This window comes from Delphinapterus leucas, chromosome 2 (genome assembly GCF_059928025.1).
Source record: "Delphinapterus leucas isolate spDelLeu-1000000601 "Yukka" chromosome 2, BTC_Dleu_Yukka2, whole genome shotgun sequence".
NCBI lineage: Eukaryota > Metazoa > Chordata > Mammalia > Artiodactyla > Monodontidae > Delphinapterus > Delphinapterus leucas.
In genome coordinates, this window is record NC_143130.1 from 93,389,283 (window position 1) to 93,408,559 (window position 19,277).

Genomic DNA, 19,277 nt, shown 5'->3' on the forward strand with positions numbered 1-19,277 from the left:
TTAGACTATCAGAAATAGTATCCTCCTTGGACTGTCCCAACTGTAAAGGCTCAGTAATTACATTCTAGAGAGAAGTTGGGTCAGAGTGTAGGGGACTAGCACACAGACCTCAGGGCAGCTCAGGCACCGAAGCTAAGCACACTGTTACTCTTGCTTTGTGGTCAGGCCTGGGACCCTGGAAAGGGATCTGTGGGTGTTAAACTTTAGTGTAACACCTTTTGTCTGCCTGGACTGTTTATGCTTTTCTAGATTGTCACTTACAGAAATCCACTGTTTCTCGCCTCCAATCCACTCTTCCACTCCAGAGAGACGTTTGTTTTTGTACTGAGACAGTTGCTGATAGGCCACAAACTCATTTGTGAAGAACTTGATCCCCACCATCTCAGCCACCATCGGACAGTCTGCCCACTCGACACCCATCATGAAAACCACGGGCCTTAGGATATAGGAGCAGATGACCTGGGTGAGAGAGACAGTCAGGAGACAAAGACTTCTCTATAGCCTTGACTCAGTCTCCTCCACCCTTCTCCTCTCCACGCTCCCTCAGTGCACTGTGGGTCAGGAGGACATGCACAATTCAAGGACTACTTAAACACACCCTAGAGGGACAGCCCAACAAATGGAATCCTTTACCTGAAAAGTGAGTCCCTGTATGTCTACCAGTTCCCCTAGCCAGGAGAGGGCAGCATTGATGAAGGCCAACACGGCCAAAAAAGCAATCAGGTTGGCTGCTACATTAGCAGCAAGGCCTATGGCATCTGTGGCTCCATTGCTGGCAGCTTCCAGAACATTCTTCTCCTTCCTGTGGTTATTGGGCATAGGGGAAGAATACGGTGTCTAGAGTAATCTCTGCTCCTCAGAGAAGGGCTGTCCCCGTGTCCCAGCAGTGCAGGAGTGCAACAGGAGAGTGCAAGAACAACTTGAGAGATGATGGGGGTTCCTAGTGACCCTTTTTGTGGAAATAACACTGAAGCAGAATCAGATTTAATCGCCATGAAATGGTACTGACACAAAGGACAGAGGATAATGGCATGCAGAAGAGAGAGGCAGGTGGGAGGGTTAAACAAAAGAAAAAAATCAACATGATTAGCTAAAGGCAGAGGTAGACAAGAGGAGATATGGAATCATATTATTCCTTCTCCAGGAGACTTGAAGCCGCTACCACCGTAGCACCACTCTTGACTCTACACCTGACCTCACCATCTCCCAAATTATATGCCTCATTGGACTCACCCACGGGGCAATTTTACCCCCTCCTTATTCTTGAACTTGGACTCCTCCACTTCTGGATATACCAGCTTTGACAAAGCAAGAGCAGAAGGGGCAGCCATCACAGAGGCAGAAATCAAGGATGACGCGTCAATCTGTAAGGCCAGACTTAGGAATGAGCATCTACAGAATCCAGAGTTGGGCTCACCCAGGAGTGATCAAACAGACTATGCTTACCCCAAAGGATATGAAGGCTCCCAAGACAGTGCCTGAGATGGTGGCAAACCCTCCAGTCATCACTGCATGGACTTCTGAAAGCGTCATGTCTGCAAGGTATGGACGGATGAGCAGAGGTGCCTCTGTCTATAAAAAAGGAGAAGAGAGTCAGATTCAAGAAGGTACAGCTCCCCATCCCAGAGTGCCCGCCCCAGCTCCAGACACACATCCCTCCGGTGTGGGTGCTCTTCCAAAACTAAGCTCTGCTCTTAGGCTCTCCCAGTGTCTGGCTCACCCCCTCTGGCACCTAATCATATCCTGGCTAGCACTCTTCTCATGTGTTTTCATATCAGTTTGTCTCATCTATTTAAAATTTAGAATGGTATAGAAGACAAACAGTATATTTCTTTTTTATGTTCTCAATGTCTAAAACTATATACTCGGGAATTCCCTGGTGGTCCAGTTGTTGGCACTCCGCACTTTCACTGCCAAGGTCCGGGATTTGATCCTTGGTTGGGGAACTAGGATCCCACAAGCCACGTGGCGTGGCCCAAACAAACAAATAAAAACTATATACTTAGTGAATGAATTTAGTATAGTGTACTTACTGAGTACATATTCATTGCTTAAAAGGTACTCATTAAATGAATTGCAAATAGATTACTGAAGCCCAATGTTGATGAAAGAATCAAAAGAAATAATGTTTGTGAAAATGGTATGAAATTATGAAGACCCAACTATGTAAAATATATCTAGCATTGACCTAAGAAATTCTTATTATTTAATGAGTGACAACTATGTGCCTAGTGCTATATGATATGCTAGGGACATTCCTATGAATAAGGCAAAGTTCCTACTCTTAGGACTTTATAGTCTAGCAGAGGAAACTAAGCTGATTATGGAGAATTTCAGCAAAATGCAGCATGCTATGGTAGAAGTGTACAGAAGTATTCTGAGAACATGTCAAATACCATTAATCAGCCTGGGGTCTTAGGAGAGAAAGACCTCAATACTAATTCCTTGTCAGTTTGACAAGCCATTGTCCCTAACATTGAGTTGATCAGTCAGTAGCATATACTGAACACTTACTCCATACAGACAAATGTATCAAACAAGTATTATGGGGACAAGCTTTGGTGTTAGCCCTGAGCAAGGCAAGCTATTGTCTCCTCAGAGATCCTGGAAAACAAAGGTCACAGGAAGAAACCAGAATATGGAGGAAACATCTTTCATAGCCCCTGAAGGGGGATGACTTGGACCAGGCCATTTCCCTAAATTCCTGTGTAAGAAGTTGGATCTGTGGTTAAGTATGTCCCCATTACATACACCCAAATAAGTATTATTAGGTAAGAAAGGTGAAAGCAACGAGCTGAGTTCCAAGTTTTCTTTCATCAGAGTGACTGGCTGCCCATACAGTCTTCATCTATTTGACTTTTCAAAAGGAAAGCATACATTTCTCAAACTGTTTTCTGCCATACTCTCTGTTCCCCAGAGAAAAGATCAGAAGGCCTCAGGGTGCTTACCATACCCACAAAGATGTTTCCTGCCACAGCCAGGGTCTCTGGGGCAGTGGTGCCCATGGTGATTTGCAAAAACCAGGCAATCTAAAGGGATGCAAAGATCCAAACCAGTAACATTAGCAGAAATCTTGGGGTGTATCCATCAAAACTCCTCCTCCATTATGTTGGTAAGGAAACTAAGGCCTAGAGAAGAAGAGGCACAAGGCCGAGACCACAAACCAAGTTACAAACAGAGCCTGGACCAGAACTCAGGACTCTTGGCTTCCAGAAAAAGTAGATTAAAACTCAGTATGAAATGGCAGTTCAGCCCATTTTTTCTCCCTGCTCTGCCCCTCAGCCTGCCTAGGGCCTGGTCCTGACCACCTGATATCAGGCACGCTTGAAAGAGTTTGCTTTCACACTCCTTCTAATGCTCTAGATCTGACATATGATCATTTTTTCCCAAAGTAAATGCCATCTTCATGTCTCTTGATAGATCACAAGACAAAGCCCCACCTCCTGACTGTGCAGGAGAACGACTCACCTTCTGAACTACCCACTGCACAAAGCCCAGGTAGTAAAGAATGGACATCACACATCCAAAGAAAAGGATGATCGGTAAGGCCTATAATGAGAATGATGGGGCAACCAGTGAGATACTACACTGAATGTGCAACTGTGTGCCATAAGGAGACTGTGTTTCAGGTCTCTAAGTTAAGTTCTTAGCATCCCAAGCACAGCTGATACAGTAATAGATACTCTGGATATTTAAACACAAGCTAGTCTAGGAATAAATTTTAAATGTATTGCAGATCTATTATGCCGTCAATACTAAGCCACAAGGAGATGTTTTCTGAGCCTTCTTCTCCCACCCCTATTTCATTCCAATTTCAGTATGACAATGATCAAAGGGCAAGAGATTAATGCTGCTTCCTATATGGATAAGATCAAATCCTCTTCTTACGGTCAAATTGGTATATAGACTGGCTGATATCTTGGACACACATCTTCGTCATCTCGCTTTATCCCCCTCACCCTCACTGCCACTGACCCTCATTCTTGCTCATGAAACATATGACCTGAAAAGCGAAGATATCCTTGACCAGCATATCCCCAAAAACAAAACTGGAGCCAGCCACAGTATAGTTGAGAAAAATCTGAAAAAAAAAAAAAAAAAAAGAGAGAGAACAAGAGTGAAGCCAGAAAGGACACAGGGAAGATAGGATCAGCCTCATGTATGATGAGGACCTAGTGCTGCTACGGAGGTTGGCCTCCCTTTGACAGCATGGGAAGCGGCCTAAGTCACTATGAGCTACTCATTGAATGACAGAGGACTCAGCTGTTCCGTTCTCTTTATTTGTATGCATAGTTGTACCCCAGTATACTCTCTCCTTTCCCACCAGATCACCCACCACCATCACTAACAAGACACAGCCTGATCTCCTCATGCTTTCCCCCAGTCTCCTTTCTCTAGGGTTCTAAAAGAGCTCTCATATTCAATTTCTCATACCTGAATCTGGTTTCCCAGCCATTGAAATGCATTAAATCCAGGATCAGTTCTGATGACCAAGATCCCAAAGACAAACTGAAGACCTAGGCCCCAAAGCACTGCCTTCCAGGACACCTGGGACCAATAAGAATGTTATTCTAATGTGAGCTCTAAACCCGACTTGTTCATTACTTGGCTGGGGTTTTAAACATGGGTACGTGTACTCTGGAACCACCTTAGCAGGTTAACAGTAAATCTGGGGTAAGATGGAACAGGGAGCAGGGGGAAATAGGGCAGTAGTATATAAAGAGCCACATACGTCTATGTGGTTTTCAAAACTATGCCTACAGGTTAGACCTCACGCACAGACACATGCACACATACATATAAAAGCACCATAAACCACTACTTTAATATTACTATGTGCGATGCAAGCTCATTCTCTATTGTATTCTATTTTCTTTCTTTCCTTCTTTATTTTTTGTTTTGTTTGTTTTTTCTTTAACACTGGTCTGGATCCACAAAATTGATATCAAGGCTCACTAACGGATCACAACCTACAGTTTGAAAATAAATGGTCTAGGGCCTGTGAGAACTTTAAACTTCACTTAGGGGCAAAATTGTCAAAGGGGCCAATTCCAGAGATTGTTAAGAACTTAGTTCTATGCCTTTGTAATAAATACTTGGCTCATGCACTTTGTAATTAGTAACACATGGTCCTTGGCTAGGTATTACTATGCCCACCCTCCAATACCCAAAACTCACTGCACTGTGGTGTTTGGAGCAGGCAAAGACGATGAGGGTGAACATGCAGATTCCTGCGAAGGAGATCAGCTGCTCTGGCCTTTGGGCTGTGTCTAGAGCCAGCCACAGGATAAGGCCAACCAAGGAGACTCCCGCGAACACACTAGAGAGGGAATTTCAAGACCGTGTCATCAAATCAGTGAGTGAATAAGAAATCATTAACTTTACCTCTAAAAAATAGAAATTCACCACAAGGATAAATGAAACAACCCAATAGATTAGACACAGAGACATATCATTAGAATCATTCATCTGGTGGTTTCCCAGTTAACACCTCTCCCCTCCCCTCAACTCTTACTCACAGAATGAAGCTGAAAGAGTCCAATCTAAGGGCATAAATCTCATGACCTCCTTTTCTTCAAGTTATCGTATCAGTAAGATGTGATATAAAGACTTATTCTTCAAGAATGTTCTAATGCATAACCAAAATATTTTAAAAAGAAGGAGGAAAAGTCCTCCCATGGATCTCCACCCACTTTCCAACCACTCCAAGGGCAAGAGTAAAGGCTAAGCCACAAATCAACTACTTAATGCCCTGTGGTCCCTTGATGTACCAAACAAACATGCTTGATCAATACATAAACTAGTCTCCTCATGTCTGAGTGTTGGAGTCATTTCAGTTCAAGGGAAAAGAATTAGAAGGTGAATCACATATGAAAAGAAAAGAAAACAAAAAGAGTACATTGTCCGTTGAGATGCCATAGGAACAACGATGACGACGACAGAAGGGATTACAGGTCAGGGTTGAATTTTGGAGCTGTTCTCACTGTGAACTCAAAGTGAATTAAATCTGTCTTCCATGGATAACTAATAAGAACGTGCTGTATAAAAAATTTAAAAATAAAATTAAAAAAATAAAGTAACATAAAAAATAAATAAATCTGGCTTCCAGAATCCATCCTGTTAATGAAGAAAGTCCTTTCGCTCTATCCCTCCAGTGTCAAATAAATCAATGATCCAAAATTTAGGCTGTAGTCTGGTGTGTTTCTCCAAATGATCACTGTTGCAAACATCCTGAACAGCTAGTTTCTGTGCATCCATTGGACAAAAGGCATAAAAGTGGAACATACAGAGAGTCTGAAAGTTATCCTCTCGCCCCAGGCGTGTGATCAAAGGACACGTGCATGCCACAGTTAGTTAGATGAGGTGCGGCTGCTGTAGCATCCAGCTCAGTATACACTGAACAGTGAGTTTGCTCCTTAAACTCTAGGGAATTATAAGACACCAGTTGGTGCAGGAAGTCTGGAGGACTAGAGGGAAAAAAAGCACAAAAAGCATCCGGGAACTAAGGGAGAAACACATGACCACCAAATCAATTTGATAGTTTAATGCTGCTATAAGCCTCTTTGCCTTGATTTCTTCATTGAAGAGGAGTATGGTTTTTCTCATTTCTGATACCAGCCCTGACAATAAACAGACTGAAACTCTTCTCTGAAATGGAACCCCTCCTGCCCCCTAGCAATATTGAGACATGAGGCTATAAGAAACTGGACTAAGTTCAGTGTTCAGAGGCCCATTGCTATTTGCTCGCTGAGCCTTGTTTTTTTTTGTCTTTTTTTTAACATCTTTATTGGAGTATAATTTCTTTACAATGGTGTGTTAGTTTCTGCTTTATAACAAAGTGAATCAGCTATACATATACATATCTCTTCCCTCTTGCGTCTCCCTCCCTCCCACCCTCCCTATCCCACCCCTCTAGGTGGTCACAGAGCACCGAGCTGATCTCCCTGTGCTATGCAGTTGCTTCCCAGTAGCTACCTATTTTACATTTGGTAGTGTATATATGTCCATGCCACTCTCTCACTTTGTCCCAGCTTACCCTTCCCCCTCCCCGTGTCCTCAAGTCCATTCTCCATTCTCTAGTAGGTCTGCATCTTTATTCCCATCTTGCCCCTAGGTTTTTTGTTTGTTTTTTTTAGATTCCAACTCTATTTACAATAGCCAGGACATGGAAGCAACCTAAGTGTCCATCAACAGATGAATGGATAAAGAAGATGTGGCACATATATACAATGGAATATTACCCAGCCATAAAAGGAAATGAAATCGAGTTATTTGTAGTGAGGTGGATGGACCTAGAGTCTGTCATACACAGTGAAGTAAGTCAGAAAGAGAAAAACAAATACCGTATGAGCCTTGGTTTTGTAAAATATAGGGGAGGGTCTGAGAGACAGCCCAGGAACCGTCAAAGGAGGAAAAGGGTAATGGATTGGGGTTTAAGACAAGTTGTGGGATGAGGGATATTGAGATTCTTATCTTACCGTTTCATCCAAAGCTTCAGGCAGGAGTTTTCAAGGGGCTTCAGACATCTCGTTAATTTTTCACCAAAGAACCTTTTCAGAAAGCGGTGAACCAGGACTAAAAGCACCAAACAGGTGAGGACGAACAAGGCCAGTGCCCTATGGAAATTCAAGATGCAAGCTGCCAGGAAGTAGGCAGCATAAGCTAAAAAGAGAAAGTACAGAGTAAGGACCAGCAAGGCAGAGCCCCTTAGGACCAAATGAAGATTTAGTCATGAATGTCTGGGACTTAAGGCAGGTAAAACCCTCCAGTGACCTTACCACCCATCCCTGTCAGACTGAGATGCAATTCTCAAGGCCAGGATAGATGGCTAACTGTTTTCTTGGGGTATCCCAAGGAGGTACCAACTTAGTTTGAATGCTGCATATTTTCACTTGACCCTGATAAAATCTCATTCCCTTGATATTCTCTTTCTATCCCTGGAAGTGGATTTGATCAGCACCCACCTTTATACTCTTAAAAAGTCATCTTTTCTCAAAACTTTACAACCCCAGTCATTTTAACCTTTTCTCTTCAGCAGAGCCATTCTTCTAGTAAACAAGGCTAGTACTAGGGGGTACAGCCATATGGTTCTCATTCCATGGTCCCTTGACTCACCCCAAAATATAATTTTTGTTCTCACTACCCCAGCTGCCTCTAATATTCACATCAAAGTCCCATACGTCACTGACGGTATATTTTAAATAAAGGTTTGCTATCTTTTTTTTTTTTTGGTCATGCCCCGCGGCTTGCAGGATCTTAGTTCCCCAATCAGGGAATCGAATCCGGGCCCCGACACTGAAAGCACTGAGTCCTAACCACTGGACCGCCAGGGAATTCCCAAGAGGTTTGCTATCTTTTAAAAATATTTTATATCATTGATCTTGCCAGTAAACCAGCAAATAAGTAACATACTACAGGCTTCTTTCACAGACTTCAAGAACCATGCCCCTCATCTAATCAAGATACTAAAAAAGAGACAAGCCCAGATTCTCTGACATATTTAAGTCTATCAAATAGTACATTTTGAAAAATAGCTTATTCTCAGAAGTGCAGCTTATTTACTTATTCCTAGAAGTGCAATTCTATAAATTACAGCTCACCTACAAGTAATTACGATCTATACATCATATAGCCCTTTAGATCAACTTGTGAATAAATCTGCTTTCCATCTAGTAATAATCTTGACACAAGGTCACATTTCTAAAACAACTGTGTCTCTCACTTCCGCGTATCCTCAATACCTTACCCAAACACAACAGGCTCAGCAGGACCTTCTTGAACAAGGCAGCATGTGTCTTACAGAAACTTCTTGCCCTGGTGAAAGGCTGTAGGTTCCTCCTGATGAGAATCCAAAAGTTAAGAACCAAAAATTATTCCATCCCATTTATATCAATTCCCAGAACTTAGATTGCCTGGCCTGAGGAAGAGTTTTCTCTTAATGAAATTCATCCTGGGGAAGTTAGGTAGTGTTGTAGCGATGCCAAAAAGGCCAGGTCAACCTTGTCAATGGGTAGCAGGTCAGAACACTCCTACCCAACCTGGACTAGCAATATCCTCAGTAATTTCCTACCATAGAAGGGAACACTGGTCACATCAGGGAGAGACTACTGGGACCTACTCCTTCCTGTTCCCTAGGGACGAGGGATTGCTCAGCTTCCAGATTCAGAAAAGGGCCTATTCTTCTGAGAGAAAATAAAAATCACATAAACCCATAACCCTGAACAGTCAATCAGATATGAATTGACAGACTGGATGGAAAACACTACCACCCTCAAGAATCCCTGGGTGAGAGGGCCTGAAAGAAGGTGCCCAGCAAGTAGAACTTTTCAAGTTTAATTTATCAAACATTTATATAGTGCTTTCTATGTGCTGAACTCTTTCTAAGAAGTTTAAAAGTACTAACTCATTGACTCCTAATAAGAACTCTTGAGGTGGCTACTATTATCATTCCCATTTTACAGATGTGGAAACTGGAAAACAGAGAAGTACCTTTCCCAAGGTCATGGAAGTTGTAAGGAGCATAGACAGAATGTAAACTCAGGCAGTCTGGCTTCAGAATCTGAGCTCTTAACCATCTTCCTTTGCTGCATCTTACCCAGGTCCCAGGCTCGCCTGTCTCTGCCACTTTTAAATGTCCTCAGCACACTGAAGTCATATGAACAAAAAGCTCTAATTTCCAAACTCTTAGAAGCTCCAAAGAAGGTGAGCCCAGCAAGAAGCCCATCATGCTGAGGCAGGACAGCTTAGCCAGGGCTGGGAGCAACCACTAGCTCCAAATGCCCTGGAGACTTAGCTCACAGATTTCCATGGCTCTTTCTCCATTGCTACCTCTCCCATCTAACACACTCCCTCCTCTTCTTTATACAAAGCCTTCCTTTTCACTCCTCTCTCCTTCTCTTTATTTCTTCTTTCTTCAAGGACTCCAACCCTTTGTGTTAGTTGAGTAGAGTGTGTATTATCAGATATAGGTGATAGGAGAAAACATTCTTTATCACCACCTGACTTATCAGTTCAAGAGGACGCTTTAGGATCTCAAGAACTCTGCTACCTTTCCATGCTTAATAGAGAAAGTAGTGAGTAAAAACCATTGCTGAGAGGTGTCAATGTGCCTGAAGGATGTCAATATCTTTGGAATATCATTTGCAAAGTATGCCAAGGAACTAATGTAATTTCAATCCTAGACTTCCCATGTGTGCCAGATATCTTTGGTTTGCCCCTCCAGATCCACTCTCTATCTTGCTCTGTGCCCTGGGATTCTAACCCATGTGGACTGCCTCAGTGGGATTACATAACCCTCTGGATTATCTAGTTGGGGTCTACCAAGAGGATCCAAAAGGAGATCAGAGTGGATGAAAAGACTGAGGTCAGCATATTGAAGTCTTCTTTATCTGACTCTCCTTCTGGGTTCTCTTATATCTGGTCCCTTGCCTAGGAATAGTAACTGTTCATTGCTTCTAGCCTCAGGTTCTTGCACTATTGTTTCTTGTGATTCCACTACATCTTGCACACACCCCTGTAATGGTCTCTCCGTAAATAAACCCCCTCTGTAAATAAACCCTTCTCTAATTATCCTAATTTAAGTATTCCGTCTGTTCCTGTTAGGACCCAAACTGATCTATTAGGTGAAGCTGATTTAAAATCATACCTAATCAAATGCCAGTTCAGCAAAGCCATTGCAAAATGAGAGGGGACACTCACTAGTCCAGGATAAATATAAACCACACACCTAGAAAAGATTTCTGCCATTACCTCATGACCACATTCAACCGTTCCCTGGGAACTAAAGATCAGTGGGTACTACCAGAAGTCAGTGAAGAGCACTCATTTCTGCAAAACCCATGAACAACCTGATCCTAGCATATCAATTTACAACTGGACCTCTACTTTAAAAAATTAAAATTAAAAAAAAATCATACAGGACATTCCAAGGAAAAGAGAATATATGTTCTCAGACCCTTTTAAACCGACTGAGAAGCGGTGCATAGAGGTATGTGCACGGGTGTTCATGGTCCTGGCATCCTGCTTGGCCTAGGATCTTGCTAATACAACCAAGCTCTTTACCTAATGGCTCAGTTTGAGAGTTAGTAACTGTGTTATACTCAGAAGCTTAATTGAGAAAAAAAAATCTGTCTGGTAGATGGAGACACTTGATATCTTGTCCATAACTTGCTGTGATGTCTGTACCCACTCATAAATTCTCCAGGTATGTATGTGGAAGGCTTTCCAGATATGGACTAATAATAACGCTCTCACTTACATGCTTACTGCCTGCAGCCTCAAGTGACAGCATGGGAAAGAGTAGGGTAAGGATGATAGGTTGTGCTAGCTGAACACAGCATTAGTGGTCACTATAGGTCAGGCCTAGCAACAAGGGTGTTCATGCATTTTCTCAGTGACCCTTTCCACAAGTTGTGGAAACTCCCCCAACTAAGGGAGACAAAGCTATGGAAATTCCCAAGGTCTGGGGTACTATCTTTTAGCAGTTAGAATGGAAGGCGTAGGTAGCTTTCAAAAAATCCATCTCCTGTGACTGTTGACAGTGGGGCCCTGGCTGAATCCTTGCTTGCCCTGGCTTGAAGTAAGAACTAGAAGAAAGAAAATGAGTCAACCCAGTACCAAATGACGGTCTGAGTAAAGGCCAAGACCTCCAGGTAGAAGTGATCAGAATCTTTTCAAGGTGTCCAAAGTTTTCATTTGATGATAGCATAAGAAGAACTGGTCAGTGGGTATTGTACTGGGTACCACTTTGCCAGATTCAAAGGTGTGTATAAAACTGGTTTAAAACTGGATGGGCAAGGGTTGCTGGATAGTGTGGTAGAGGAGCTCAAGAACAGTTACAAAAAGTGTCCAAGGGAGCATGGTGATTGAGAAGCAAAAAGCTTATTAATAAATCAAAGTGGAAAGGCAAAAAGGAGTTGGAAAACCAGGGAAGGCAAGAGAAAAGTCTATCAGATGGAAGCCAGCAAACCTACATTGGAGTCAGAGGCTCTGTGCACCGGGGGATGACCAGTTCTGAGAACCATCAGCCCAGGTAGAGTGAGAAGGGAACCTAAACCAGAACACAGCCGGGTGCTTAACTGCTGAGTTGTGATGGATGTGTTGCCTTGGAAAAGGACCCTCTCTCCACACAGGACCCAAATCTCTGCTTGATGTGCAATAAAAAGTCAGATCTTCTTCACACTAAAAGTAGAGATTCAAAGATCCACAGAAACAAGAGGGACTTAGTTAGTGGGTTTTCCAACCGGCCCTTCTACCCAGCCTCAACTTCTTCCTTCCAGAACTCTTATCCCGGGCTTCCCTGGTAACGCAGTGGTTGAGAGTCCGCCTGCCAATGCAGAGGACACGGTTTTGTGCACCGGTCCAGGAAGATCCCACATGCCGCAGAGTGGCTGGGCCCATGAGCCATGGCCGCTGAGCCTGCGCGTCCGGAGCCTGTGCTCCGCAACGGGAGAGGCCACAACAGTGAGAGGCCCGCGTGGGGGGGGGGGGCGGGGGAAGGAGAGGGCTTCCCTGGTGGCGCAGTGGTTAAGAATCTGCCTGCCAATAAAGGGGACACGGGTTCGAACCCTGGTCCAGGAAGATCCCACATGCCACGGAGCAACTAAGCCGGTGTGCCACAACTACTGAAGCCCGCGTGCCTAGATCCCATGCTCCGCAGCAAGAGAAGCCACCACAATGAGAAGCCCGCGCACCGCAACAAAGAGTAGCCCCTGCTCGCCATAACTAGAGAAAGCCTGTGTGCAGCAACGAAGACCCAATGCAGCAAAAAATAAGTAAATTAAAAAATAATAATAATAATATTTTTTAAAAAAGGAGGAGAGGTCAACAACATTCAGTGATGTGTAAGATCAGGTAGCATAGCAAATGAGAAGATGGCTGTGAACAGGTGACTGGTTCTGTTTGAAAGAGCCATTTACAGGAGAGTGACTGGATGAAAATGGGATTGCAGGGGATTGAGTGAGTGTGAGTATATATGGACTACTTTTTCAAAAACTTGCCTCTAAAGGAAAGAAAAACCAGATACTATTTAGTAAGCACTTTTTACCAGGTACTGCAAGACCTCCTCAATCATCCTCCCCTAAAACCACAAGGTTAATATTATATTCACAGGCAAGGAAAGTGAGCCTGCTGGCAAAGTTAGGATTTAAACCCCAGATCTTTCCATTACTCCATGTGGCTTCTAATTAGACATGAAAGACTGGAATTCCAGAGGGAACATTCCAGAATTCCAAAGTTATAATTGCGAAGAGAGCAGAGGAGAAGGAGCAGGTAACCGTGCCTGTGAATGTCAAAGAAGCTTTCACAAAGAAGAGGACAGATGAACTGATCCTAAAGGTAAAGGGGAAGGCGCTTGCCAAGAGGATGTGTTTCAGGGAGTTAGAAGAGAGGGCTGGGCTACCTCTAGAGGAGGAAAAGCATACTTGAGTGAGCCAAGCATTTTGAAAGAACAGTATGGGGCTTCCCTGGTGGTGCAGTGGTTGAGAGTCTGCCTGCTAATGCAGGGGACACAGGTTCGAGCCCTGGTCTGGGAGGATCCCACATGCCGCGGAGCAACTGGGCCCGTGAGCCACAACTGCTGAGCCTGCGCGTCTGGAGCCTGTGCTCCGCAACAAGAGAGGCCGCGATAATGAGAGGCCCGCGCACCACGATGAAGAGTGGCCCCCGCTTGCCGCAACTAGAGAAAGCCCTCGCACAGAAACGAAGACCCAACACAGGAAAAATAAATAGATTAATTAATAAACTCCTACCCCCAACATCTTCTTTAAAAAAAAAAAAAAAGAAACAACAATATGATTTACTGTCGCTGAGAAGCAGGGAGCATGTGGATGGATGGTGGGAAGAAAGCATGCAAAGAAGACAGAAGTCAGGTCATTTAGACTATATATCATGCTTAGGAATTTCAGTTTTATCTTGTAGAAAGCAGAGACCCATTGAAGAATTTAAGCAAGATAATAACGTAAGTATATATGTATTTTTTAGAAAGATCACTCTGGAGGCGGGTGGTGAGGGATGGGCTAGGGGCCAGTACGGAAGTAACTGAAGGTGCAGGGAAGGACTGATAGGAGGTGAATGGCATAGGTGTTTGTTTGTTTGTTTGTTAATTTTCAATTTAATCACAGTATGACACTAATTCCTTAATATCAGTTATCTAGTCTGAGTTCAGAGTTCCCTGATTTTCTCATAAGTGTCCTTTGTTAGTTTTGTTCTTACAGTTTGGGTTTTGAATCTGGATCTTTTTAAGGTCCATATGTTGCAGTTGGACGAAGCTTCTTTCAAGTGTCTTTCCATTTGAATGTCCTGCCATCTTTTTTTTGTTGAGGAAAGTAGGTTGTTTGTTCTGTAGGTTTCCCCCAGGCTGCATTTTGATGATTGCATCCCTGCAATACAATTGAACCTGTTACTCCTTCCCCCTGTATTTCCTATAAATTGTAGGCAGAGTTAGAGACCTGATCAGATTCCATTTTCAGCAGGGGAGGCGGGTGTGCAGTACTGTGTCAGAGACGTTGCGTGCTTTTATCAGGAGGCACAGGCTGTCTCTATTTTTGAGATGTTACCATTGACGACTGTTGCCAGGATCTCTTTTTTTTTTTTTTGCGGCATGCGGGCCTCTCACTGTTGTGGCCTCTCCCGTTGTGGAGCACAGGCTCCGGACGCGCAGGCTCAGCAGCCATGGCTCACGGGCCTAGCTGCTCCGCGGCATGTGGGATCTTCCCAGATCGGGGCATGAACCCGTGTCCCTTGCATCGGCAGGCGGACTCTCAACCACTGCGCCACCAGGGAAGCCCTGCCAGGATCTCTTAATTCATTAGGAAATTCATGTTTTTATTATAAACATTTTATTCAGAATTATATGAACCTTGCTGAATTTTCCTCAAGAAATTGTTTTCCAGAATGATCTCCATTAGGCCACTTTAATTCATTAATCAGCTTTTCATTAAGGCACTGAATTATTTTAAATTATTTTCCATTTCCACTTTAGAAGATTTAAAAAATCTCTTCTTTTAAAACTTTGTAACAAAGGCATAGGTGTTTGAGAAAGAGGATCAACATCAAGGGGAGGGAAACTGGGATGACAAATGAGGTTCCTTCCCTAAGTGACTCAGTCAGGGTGATAACATAAACCAAAATAGAAAAGACAGGAGGAGGAACAGACCTGAGGAGGAAATGTGAGTTTATTTATCTTTGTGTGCCTAGAGCCCAGCCTGACTAGGGCCTGACTGAGTAGAAAAGTATCAAACCTATGCTGACAGAAACTTGGTTTTAATGTTTAATTTGAAGTGTATATGAAACACCTAGATGAAGGTGTTTGGTAAGTGGTTAGGTATATAGGTCAGAAGCTTAGAACAAAGATTCAGGCTTCAGATGTGGCTTTAAGAATCAAGACATTAAGTGTAGGAGTGAGAACAGAAGACAAATGACAGGCTCTGGAAAACAACAGACAAGAAAGAACATCCAGAGAGGTAGAAGAATGAGGAGGGGATAGTGCCATTAAAATCAATAAATGAGTTTCCAGAAAGAAAGGGTCAGAAGTCATGCTGCAGATGCCCAGTGAAAGTGTGTGTACATTGGACTTGGTATGTACGTTTTCATTGCTCACTTGAGTAAAAGATTTTCAGCAGAGCAGTGATGGTGAAAACTAGATTGTACTGGGCTGAAAATTGAATGGGGAGGTGAGAAAAATGGAAATAGCAAGGAAATCCCACGTTTCCAAGAAACTTGGCCATGAAGGAAAAGGATATCACAAGTTTGAGATAAGGTTGATTTTTGAGGAAAGAAACTTGAGTATATTTATAGATTGAGGGAAGGAATAATTGAAGAGGTAGGGGAAAGAGGCCCTGTTGAAGGGGATGGAGAAGGGTGGCATTAAGAAGATGGATAAAGAGGTTGGCTTCAAACTCAGGGAGAGCAGGCCTTCTGATAAGGAGGGGAAAAGATAAGGATTCATGCAGGTGCAGGTATATTTAAGTTGGAACATATGGGAAGATAACTTAATGTTTAAACAAAAATAATAATATTGTAGTATGGGGTTTATAACATATGTGAAACTAAAATATATAAACATAAACAAGAGTAATATAAAGGCTGGAAGAGGACATACAGAAGTATACTATTATAAGTTTCTTACACTATATGCCAAGGGGTATAATATCACTTGAAGGTAGACTTGATAAGTTGAAAATATACACTACAGGGGACTTGCCTGGTGCTCCAGTGGTTAAGACTCCATGTTTCCACTGCATGGGGCACCAGTTCCATCCCTGGTGAGGGAACTAAGATCCCACATACCACATAGGAAAGAAAGAAAGAAGGAAGGAAGGAAGGAAAGAGAGAGAGAGAGAGAGAGAGAGAGAGAAAGAAAATATATACTAAAAACTCTAAACCAACCACTAATATAGCAAAACAAAGGGTTATACCTAATAAGCCAATAAAGGAGGTAAAATGGAATCATTTAAAAATATTCAGGGAGTTCCCTGGTGGTCCAGTGGTTAGGACTCCATGCTTTTACTACCAAGAGCCCGGGTTCAATTCCTGGTTGGGGAACTGAGATCCTGCAAGTTGTGCGGCACAGCCAAAAAAAAATTTTTTTCAATTAATCTGAAAGAAGGCATAAAAAGAGGAAAGGGTATTAAAGAGGAAAGGCATTTAAAAAAAAAAGGAAGACACCTGTGTTTATGGATCAGAAAAATTAATATTGTTAAAATGTCCATACAACCCAAAGCCATCTATAGATTCAATACAATCCCCAGCAAAACTCCAATGGCATTCTTCACAGAAATAGAAAAAAAAATCCGAAAATTTGTATGGAATCACAAAAGACCTCAAATAGCTGAAGCAATCCTGAAGAAAAAGAACAAATCCAGAGGTATCAAATGTCCTGGTTTCAAACTATACTACAAAGCTATAGTAATAAAAACAGTATGGTACAGGCATAAAAAGACACATAGACCAATGGAATAGAATAGACAGCCCAGACTTAAAGTCCCACATATACAGTCAGGTAATATTTGACAAGGGAGCCAAGAACACCCAGTGGGGAAAAGATAGTCTCTTTAAACAAATGGTGTTGGGAAAACTGGATAAACACATAAAGAACAATGATACTGGACCCCTATTTTATACCAATCACAAAAATTAACTCAAAATGAATCAAAAACTTAAACATAAGACCTGATACCATAAAACTCCTAGAAGAAAACACAGGGAGGAAGCTCCTTGACATTGGTCTTGGCAATACTCTTATGGCTAGGAAACTGAAAGAAGAAACAACAAAAGCAAAAGTCAACAAGTGAGACTACATCAAACCTAAAAGCAGGACTTCCCTGGTGGCGCAGTGGTTAAGAATCTGCCTGCCAATGCAGGGGACACGGGTTCCAGCCCTGGTCTGGGAAAATCCCACATGCCACAGAGCAACTAAGCCTGTGCGCCACAACTATTGAGCCTGCGCTCTAGAGCCCGCGAGCCACAACTAGTGAGCCCACGTGCCACAACTACTGAAGCCTGTGCACCTAGAGCCTGTGCTCCGCAACAAGAGAAGCCACTGCAATGAGAAGCCCGTGTACCCCAATGAAGAGTAGCCCCCGCTCACCACAACTAGAGAAAGCCCGCGTGCAGCAACAGAGACACAGTGCAGCCAAAAATAAAATAATTAATTAATTAATTATTTTTAAAAACTTAAAAGCTTCTGTACAACAAAAGAAACAATTAATGAAATAAAAGGCAACCTATGTAATGGTAGAAAATTTTTGCAAACCATATACTGGATAAGGAGTTAATATCCATAATATATAAAGAACTCATAAAACTTAATAACAACAATGACAACAAAAGATACAATTTAAAAATGGACAGAGGGGGCTTCCCTGGTGGCGCAGTGGTTGAGAGTCCGCCTGCCGATGCAGGGGACACGGGTTCGTGCCCCAGTCCGGGAAGATCCCACATGCTGCGGAGCAGCTGGGCCCGTGAGCCATGGCTGCTGAGCCTGCACGTCTGGAGCCTGTGCTCTGCAACGGGAGAGGCCACAACAGTGAGAGGCCCATGTACCACAAAAAAATAATAATAATAAATAAATAAAATTAAATAAAATAAAAATGGACAGAGGAACTGAAAAGACATTTTTTCCAAAGAAGATATCCAAATGGCTAATGAGTACATGAAAAGATGCTCAACATCACTAATCATTAGGGAAATAAAAACCAAAACCACAATGAGATATCAACTCACATCTGTTTGAATGGCTATCATCAAGAGACAAGAGATAACAAGTGTAGGCCAGGATATGGCGAAAAGGAAACACTTATATACTGTTGGTGGGAATATAAATTGGTTCAACCACTATAGAAAACAATATGGTGTTTCCTCAAAAAATTAAAAATAGATCTACCATATGACCCAGTATTTCCACTTCTGGTATATGCCAAAAGGAAAAGAAAACAGGGTATCAAAGAGATATATGCACTCCCATGTTTACTGCAGCATTATTCACAATAGCCAAGATATGGAAGCAATCTAAGTGCCCATCAATGGATGAATATGTAAAGAAGATGTGGTATATATATATATGCAATGGAATATTATTCAGCCATGAGAAAAAAGGACATCCTGCTATTTTTGACAACATGGATGGACCTTGAGAATATCATGCTAAATGAGGTAAGTCAGAGAAAGAAAGACAAGTACTGTATGATCTCACTTATATGTGGAATCTATAAAAAAGCCAAACTCGGGAATTCCCTGGTGGTCCAGTGGTTAGGATTCAGCACTTTCACTGCCGGGGCTCTGGTTCAATCCCTGGTTGGGGAACTAAGATCCTGCAAGCCTTGTGGCACGGCCAAAATAATAATAATAATAAAATAAATTAAAAATAAAAAAGCCAAACATTAAAAAACAGAAAGTAAATGGTTGTTACCAAGGAATGGGGTGGTGAGGGGATAGGACAGATGGTGTTAAGGGTACAAATTTTCAACAAGTAGTAAATAAGCCCTAGAGAACTGACACACAGTATAGTGAATATAGATAACAGTACTGTATTATAATCATCAAACTTGCTAAGAGACTAGAACTTGATTCCAACTACTAAAAAGAAATGATCATTATGTAACATGATAAAGGTGCTAGCTATTACTACAGTGGCAATCATATTACAAATATAAGTATATCAAATTAACATGTTGTACACCTTATCTTTGCACAATGTTATATGTCAAACATATTTCAATTTTTAAAATTACATTTAGTTGCAATCCAGAGATGAGAGGAAGGATCTGGGTAAACAGCTG

General features: G+C 42.4%; 1 protein-coding gene across 1 annotated transcript in view; it reads right to left on the reverse strand.

The window, feature by feature from the left end:
• SLC28A2 (solute carrier family 28 member 2) overlaps positions 1-19,277 on the reverse strand; it is a 42,607-nt gene that overhangs the window by 14,563 nt on the left and 8,767 nt on the right. Inside the window, exons 4-14 of the mRNA XM_022587074.2 lie at positions 8,747-8,838; positions 7,479-7,662; positions 5,179-5,320; positions 4,435-4,548; positions 4,004-4,081; positions 3,469-3,549; positions 2,949-3,029; positions 1,447-1,572; positions 1,234-1,364; positions 634-802; positions 262-459 (exon numbers count right to left, since the gene is read on the reverse strand). Of these exons, the coding sequence (XP_022442782.2) occupies positions 262-459; positions 634-802; positions 1,234-1,364; positions 1,447-1,572; positions 2,949-3,029; positions 3,469-3,549; positions 4,004-4,081; positions 4,435-4,548; positions 5,179-5,320; positions 7,479-7,662; positions 8,747-8,838 (1,396 nt within the window). The remainder of the gene's footprint in view (positions 1-261; positions 460-633; positions 803-1,233; positions 1,365-1,446; positions 1,573-2,948; positions 3,030-3,468; positions 3,550-4,003; positions 4,082-4,434; positions 4,549-5,178; positions 5,321-7,478; positions 7,663-8,746; positions 8,839-19,277) is intronic.